General features: G+C 39.0%; 1 protein-coding gene across 1 annotated transcript; it reads left to right on the top strand.

Annotated features, from left to right (window-relative positions):
* The first annotated feature begins 4,418 nt into the window (after positions 1-4,418).
* On the top strand, positions 4,419-7,322 carry LOC106332871 (glutathione S-transferase T3-like). The gene is made up of 3 exons (XM_013771372.1): positions 4,419-4,782; positions 4,844-4,995; positions 7,191-7,322. Exons 1-3 carry the CDS (start codon positions 4,419-4,421, stop codon positions 7,320-7,322), a joined length of 648 nt encoding a protein of 215 aa, XP_013626826.1.
* The last annotated feature ends 736 nt before the right edge of the window (positions 7,323-8,058 follow it).

Genomic DNA, 8,058 nt, shown 5'->3' on the forward strand with positions numbered 1-8,058 from the left:
TGAAGGCACCCCCAGCTCTCCCTGCCTCCAAACTTTCTACTCGCACTCGTTTCCCCGACTCCGATAGACTGACTTCCCCTTTAGTGGGCCCAAACACCAAACCTCTAGCGGGTTTATTGTTTAAATTTTTGGGCCTTCCTCATGCTCCTTCTACTACTTTCTTCCCAGCCCATTTCTCCTTGTTCACCATTTTCGAATCCTTTCTTATATTCACCTTCCCTCCAAAGATTAGAGTCTCTTTCACTTGCGAAATTTCCTTGTTCTCATTTCTTTTGATGTTCATAATCTGATTCTCCTTGTTCTCCTCGCCAGACACAATCTCTTCTCTTGATTTACTTCGATCTGTATCCAGATCTAAACTACCAAATTTGTTGGATATCGCAATGTTTGCGATTCCCCCGGTCCGCGGGATCTCTTGGACATTCCTTTCGGTTTCCCCGCCGGCTTCCGCAGTACTGCCGTTCACCAGTCGAGGCAGTATCTGCGTCCCTCTTCTTGAGCTCCTCACCGGAGTAAAACCATTCTCCTCCACATCCCATTCATCGCTTCTAAAACTTCCGGCTCAATCGTAATCGATGGTTCTCCATCCTCTCCATTCGGAAACTCCACTTGTAGCCTCTCAGATACAAACACATCATCAATCAAACTCTCTGGAACCGGCATACCTCCTCCATTCGTACCCACCACTTTGGATGCATACGAGGCCGCCGCATCCGGTGGATCCCCTGGTGGTCTCGCTCTCTCTCCCACATCCATCATTGTTGCATCACGATCTCCCGACTCCGAACCCCTACCCTCAACAATCGCCAAAACCCTAATCGTCATATCCCGCCGTTCGTGATTAAATCATTTTTCCTTTTCTTTCTTTCTTTCTACAACACTAAATTCACAAAAATCAAGCTTTAATAAAAATTTCAAAATCACAGCTCTTAAAATTATTCCTTTTATCTTTGCCTCCATCTTCTTCTACCTTCCCTCAAAGTCGATATACTAGCTGCTCTGAATCGACTGGCGCCTTCACCGGAGAACTCTAGCGTTCAAAGGTGACGGAATCGACGGACTTGGAGGAGCGGTGAGACGTTGAAGTGGTAGCAGAGGGGGAGGTCGGCTTTTAGGGCTGAGTGGGTCGCCAGATCTAGTTTTCCCTTTTTAGATCTTTGGCGACTCCCTTCACGGCGGGGCGCATGACTCAGGGGGGGGGGGCTCCTCCACCTTCGGATCGACCTCTTCTAACGGCGGTTAGACAATCGGAGGAGGTTTGAAATGGACGGCGGAAAATGGTTCCAATCTCTGGTTCTCGAAGGAAGTCGCGTTGCAAGGCTCACACCACTGGAGTGGTCGACCGGAGGAGTGATCTTTGCAGGTGGCGCACGGTGATGCTCTACTTCCCAGCGTCGGCGGCGGTGAGTCCGTAACGTCGACGGTATGAGCTCACGCCATTGGAAGCTCTATGTGCTGAGATGCTGCTGCCGAAGCCCGCTTTTCTCAGTACGGAACATGTTTCCGTCTTTCTAGCAAAGGAGCAGGACACAAAGGCCGAGAGAGATGCTATGTTCTGGATATGCACCTTTTGGTGTTGATGCATTTGGTCCAAGCGTTCTAACTCTGATCATTTGGTGACTAATGATGGGGTCTTTAGTAGGAATCCTGGGTAGATCTTGTCAATCTCGGTTTATCTATGTATCTGTCTCAATTGGTTGATTTAGGGGTTGAAGGGTCGGCTCTTTCCGAGTCGTGGGAAGAGTTCGATCTCAATGGGTGGAATTACATCAAAGAACCGAACATGTAGCGTAGGATCCTCAGGTGTTACTAGTTTTCTTTGTATGTAAGTGTGGTTAAATCTCTTCAGAGGTTAAATTCAGGTAAACCCTTTTTGGTGAATATAAGTTGATGTTTGAGTCAAAAAATAATAATAATCTACAGCTGTACAAGTGGGTATGTTGGGGAAAAAATTCAAAGAAATTTTTTGGAGCTTTCCATAAAATTTTACTGCAATAAAATCTAAAACCACAGCAAAAAATCTTTTGATTTTTTTCTACAACAAAATTTTTAAAGCTATAACATTTACCAATTGGACCCTAAGACTTTAAGAGCTAAATTATATTTGATTAATTTTCTTAAATTATACTAATATAGTTTATTGGACTTTTCAAGAAACTCTAGAATCTTAGCCAAAAATTATATTCGACAGCTAAATTATATTTAGGGGTAACTAATTTCTTTAAATTATAATGATTTATCAGGTCTTTTTCAAGAAACTTTGGAATCTTAGCCAAAATATAGTATAATCCAGATTTATTCTTGGATTCACCCCATAGGGTCAACCTCTAAGTTTACCAACCAATATAATTTTGTAATTTCAAATTTGATATATTAAAAAAAAACAAGATATTGTCAAGTTATAATATGTTTTTAAAATAAAAAAGTAAAATAAAAATAAATAAAAAATAGTAATTTTAAAAAAATATATTTTTAATGTCGTCAGCAAAACACTAAACCCTAAACCCCAAACTCTTGGATAAACCCTAAACCCTTGGATAAATCCTAAACTCTAAATCAAAAACACTAAACACTAAACACTAAAACACTCAAAAGTTTAGAGTTTATGATTTAGGGTTTAGGGTTTAGGGTTTAGTGTTCTAAAGTTTAGAGTTTAGGATTTAGGGTTTAGGGTTTACGGTTTAGTATTCTAATGTTTAGTGTTTTTGATTTAGAGTTAGGATTTATCCAATGGTTTAGGGTTTACCCAAGGGTTTAGGATTTAGGGTTTATTGTTTTGCTGACAACGTTAAAAATATTTTTTTTTTAATTCTTTTTTTTTGTAACTACAATTATTATTATTATTATTTTACTTTTTTATTTTAAAAATATAATATAAATTGACAATATCTTGTTTCTATTTTTGAAGATATTGAATCTGAAATGATAAAATCCTATTGGTTGGTGAATCTTTAGGTTTAGCCCCTAGGGTGAACCCAAGAATAACTCTATAACACATAGCTATATATATGCTTAATTAATTTCTTTAAATTATAATAATATATTTATTTGGTCATTTTCAAGAAATTCTGGATTGGTAGACCACCTCCATCAAGGGGTTCTTAGATGGGTCTTTACCCAAAAGTGAAAAAAAAAATGAAAAAGCCCAAGTTAATGAAGAACCGGTGCTTACTTTGAGCTTTTTAGAGATGGAAAGAGCCTCTTACGTGGCAGTCTCACATTGGACCGAACATGTATTGTCTCTCTCTCCTTCGTCGGGGTTTCGAAAAAACACACGAAGTCTCTTCTTTCTCAGACACTCCCGTGTCTCTCTCGCTCCGTCGTCTCTTTCGATGATTCCGTCGTCTGTCTCACTCCGTCTTCTCTCGATCCGTGTTCTCTGTCGATCGGTCCGCCTTCTTTGTCGATTGGTCCGCCTTCTCTGTCGCTCCGTCTTCTCTCTCGCTCCGTCATCCTGTAATCAGATCCGTGATAGGTTTCGCGTCCACTTCCTTTCCGAAGCTTCTCTTCCGCCAGCTCTTCGAGAAAGAGTCCTCCACTTTCGCGTATCTTCTCGCCGACGACTCTCATCCTGAGTGTAAGTGGCTTTCGTTTTCATAAAAATTCAATTTTGAGATATGGTTTTTGTGAAATTGTTGTGATCTCATCGCTTTGTCGAGAAAGGTGGAATCTTTTTGACTTGTGTTTTAGATCAGGTTCATGTTTTAGAATCTTGTGTGTGTTTGATCCTTGTTTATGTTCTTGAGATTGATGAATGTGATCTGATTGTTTTGTGCTCCGTAATTGAATAGTTTTACCTCTAATTGGAATGTGGTTCAATCGGATCACATTCATAAATGGAATGGTTTTACCTCTGAATAAAAACAAATACACAATGGTTCAAACATGATTCATGATTCATACATTTTGCGCTGTTCTTAGTATATGCTTTACTTGATATTGTTTTCTCATACATTTTGCTTTGTTTTCTCATACATTTTGCTCTGTTCTTTCTTTGTTGGTTGTGTAAGGATTGGTGTTGTGTGGGAGTTGCTGAGTGTTTCATTCATTACGGAACCCACGCGAGTCTCTCACAAACGGATTCAACATCATCAAAGCAAGAGGTAAGTACACTTTTCTTTTAAGAAGATGTTAGATATTTATTAGGTTGAATTAAATGGACTTGATTGTATGCTGGTATTTGTTAGTTGCGTGTTTAGATATTGATTAGGTTGAAGTGATCTACATTTAGTTTTCTTAGTTGTTATAGTTTTAGGTAAATGCATTGATTGCCATTAAAAACATAACCATTGAAACTCAACAACTAAAAACTTTAAACAACTTTAAAATCTGAACAACATACACTAAACTCTCCTTTACGTTGCATTTAAAATCGAGCAACTCTCCCTTTGATAATTCATATCTCCTTCTTCTTCGCTATGGATCCATTTAGTCAACCTGGTAGCTTTCAAAACCTCTTAAACAGTCAACAACCAAACACCTCATTCTCCTTTGTCACTCCTAGTATAGAACTCTCTTCATCGGATGCCTCTGTGTTCGGTACACAATGGGCTGAAGATGCAAACGAAGAAGAACATGTTGTCTCTGACCGTAAAGAAAGAAGGAAGTGGTCACCAACTGAAGATCTCGTTCTCATCAGTGCTTGGTTGAACACCTCCAAGGATCCTGTGGTGGGGAATGAGCATAAGGCAATTTCGTTTTGGATACGGATTGCAGCCTATGTTGCATCAAGTCCAAAGCTTTCTGCTTTGCAAAAGAGGGAGCCAAGTCACTGTAAACAAGGTGAGGGAAGATCAACGAGGGTGTATGCAAGTTTGTTGGGTATTATGAAGTGCAATGAAAGCTAAATCCAGTGGGATGAATGAGGATGATGTTTTGAAGATGGCGCATGAGATATTCTTCAATGACTACAAGCACAAGTTTACACTCGAGCATGCCTGGTTGGAGCTTCGCCATGATAAAAAATGGTGTGGAGCTTCTTCTACTAAAGACAAGGTAAGCTCCAAAAGAAGAAAGTTGGATGACTAGTCTGCACAGTATGATGGCATATGGTTGCCTAGCTGATGTGGTCGACGAATACCTCCGACTTGGTGAGACCACCGCGCTTTTATGCTTGGAACATTTTGTTCAAAGAATCATAAATTTATTTGGAGATGAGTATCTAAGAAGACCCACGCCAGAAAATCTTCAACGACTACTCAATATTGGAGAGATACGTGGATTTCCCAGGATGATAGGAAACATTGATTGTATGCATTGGGAGTGGAAGAATTGTCCGACTGCATGGAAAGGTCAATATACACGTGGACCAGGAAAGCCAACAATTGTTTTAGAGGCTGTAGCTTCACAAGATATCTTGATATGACACGCATTTTTCAGACCTCCAGGTATATTAAAGGATATCAATATTCTTGATCGATCAACACTTTTTGATGATATATTACAAGGTCGAGCTCCAAAAGTGAATTAAATTGTAAACGGATACGAATACCATTTGGCTTACTATCTCACAGATGGTATTTATCCAAAATGGACTACTTTTGCCCAATCTATTCCACTTCCACAAGGTCCGAAAGCATTCTTATTCGCTACACATCAAGGCGCTGTACGTAAAGACGTCGAGCGTGCTTTTGGGGTCTTGCAAGCTCGATTTGCCATAGTCAAAAATCCATCTCTTTTGTGGGTTAAAATAAAAATTGGAGAGATAATGAGAGCATGTATCATTCTGCATAATATGATAGTAGAAGACGAACGAGATGGGTACAGTCAGTTTGATGTATCAGTTTTCGCACAACCGGAATCAAACCGAAGTTCACAAGTGGATTTCACGTATTCAACAGATATGCCTTCAAATCTCGGCAATATGATGAGCATTCAAAATGTAGTTCGTGATAAAACAATACATCAACAATTGAAAGCTGATTTGGTTGAGAATATATGGCAAAAATTTGGAATAAATCAAAATTTCAACTAATCGGCTTTTTCTCGTTTACGATATGTATTTGTATTTTTAATATGCTTTTATGTCATTTTTATTAAAAAATTTATGTATGTTTTTCTTTCATCTTATAAAATCCAATCATTCAACATTTTAAAAAATAAAAAATATTTAAGAACCCCAATAAGGTTCTCTCATTGGAGGAGAAACAATTTAATTACACTAACAAAGGTTTTTAACCTTTCAAATCACAAAATTAACTACTTAATTATTCTTAAGAACCCTTAAGGTCATCTGCATTGGTTAAAGCTCTCGATGCATTTCTTAACACATGTTTTAATATTTAAAATATACTGACCAATTAGAAAATGACAAGTTATTGCACAGTTGTGTAGTAATGCTTCAACAGTCTTGCTGAAGAGACTTCTCGCTCCTCTCACATCACTTTTCCTATTTTTCTTAATTATTTCATTTATGTTTTTTACAAGAAACCTCTCTAGATACCTATATGTCTGCGGATGCCCTAATAGTCTCTTAGACCACCTCCATCGGTAGGTTGAGGTGGAGGTTCTAAAGTAATAAAAGGAAAAAATTAAATAAAAAATGGTGTTATTAAGCAGAACCGGTCCTTAATTAGATGAGTTTAGGATTGGTAAAAACCCCAGACGTGGCAGTAGGGTATTGGTTGGTTCATTTTAGACGAAAGAGAAAAAGTCGCGTCTCTCTCTCTTTCGTTCTCCTCTTCGATGTCATCGACTCTTCGCGTTCGATTCTGTCGAAATATCCAAAGCTTGATGATGTTTGATCCGTTTGTTCGTCGTCGATTCTTTCGAAATCTCTCCTCATCTTCAACCAACGGTCGTCGTCTCTCCGTCGCTTATCACATCATTACTCAATGTCTCTTCTTCACCGATCTCCGTCTCTTGCAGCGTCTCTCTCGCCTCCCGACTCTCCTCTCCGGAAACTCGATCGTCATCACGAACAACTCTGTTTTCGGTTTCGCCGTCGACTGCGTTCTCGTCACCAAACCTAATCTTTTCCTCTCTTCTCAAATGTGCCTATGACAAAATTGTAGTGAGCTCCTCTTATAGCAAGCGTGTTCTTCACTACTGCAGCTCTCACAAATGGGTACGAAAGGAAGTTCCCAAGCGACACATTCACAGCTTCCTGCATCTTTTAGAATCATTCACTCTCTTTGCTTTATTTGAGTTTTTGTGGAAGATTTTGTTTTGTTACAATGGGTTATGCTCAGCTCGTTATCGGGAGAACAATGAATGTTGTTAACTTGGATCATGCTGCTGAATTCTTCAACTATCCTGTGGCTATGAAATCTGACTGGGACAGCTCGATACGGAAGTGTCAACACTCACCTTGGAGTTGGTAAGAGCTCTGTCCTGTTTTTCTGTTTTGTTTTTGCTATCATCTTACCATGGCAGGGACTAAAAGCTGGGACAAAGAAGCAGAAATATGATGTAATAAGTGAGAAGAAAGTATCAACTCCTATGGAGGTAAAAAAACACCTCGATAATCATTGGTCTACCTCCATATTTTCTGGTAGGGCTTAGTAAGTTAAATGTTATTGATGTAGGTGCTGTGTAAAAATTTCCCATCTGAATTTGTTTCATACTTCCACTACCGTCGATCTTTGGTGAGTGATACACTAAAAATGAATCCTTGCTACTGTCAAGTTTAACAGTTGTTGTAATTGTAATATTTGAGATTCAATCCAGAAGACCAGTTTACACATTACTCTTATAAGTTTGATATTGAGCTAAGAAACAAGTGGGGTTTTGATTTGCAATAGTGACGTAAGTAACAAGTAAACTAGAGATTTAAATTCAATTCAATTAAAAAGCCGGCCCAGGGTATTTCATCGGGTGTCAATGTTGAGCAAAACATTTATTCAAGCGCGTTGAAATGCAGTCTAGAACTCGGATCACTCAGCTGGAACAACCCACTGTCGTGGTATTGCTCCCTTTGCAGATCGATCCTGTTTCATAAGCTCTCGCTTGGAACAAGACACTATAACAAGCCTTGCGAGATCAGGTCCGATCTGTTCACTTAAAACCCTAATATCGACTCTCGCTAATTATGGATATGAAGCTCATTCAATATATATC

The sequence above is a fragment of the Brassica oleracea genome, chromosome C1, assembly GCF_000695525.1.
Source record: "Brassica oleracea var. oleracea cultivar TO1000 chromosome C1, BOL, whole genome shotgun sequence".
In the NCBI taxonomy this organism is placed as follows: domain Eukaryota; kingdom Viridiplantae; phylum Streptophyta; class Magnoliopsida; order Brassicales; family Brassicaceae; genus Brassica; species Brassica oleracea.

Bases quoted from the DNA above. Each gene is read 5' to 3' on its own strand.
- LOC106332871 (XM_013771372.1), top strand. From the start codon at position 4,419: ATGGATCCATTTAGTCAACCTGGTAGCTTTCAAAACCTCTTAAACAGT. The intron at 4,783-4,843 runs GTGAGGGAAGAT...GTGCAATGAAAG, and splicing joins GCCAAGTCACTGTAAACAAG to CTAAATCCAGTGGGATGAAT. The intron at 4,996-7,190 runs GTAAGCTCCAAA...GGTTATGCTCAG, and splicing joins CTTCTTCTACTAAAGACAAG to CTCGTTATCGGGAGAACAAT.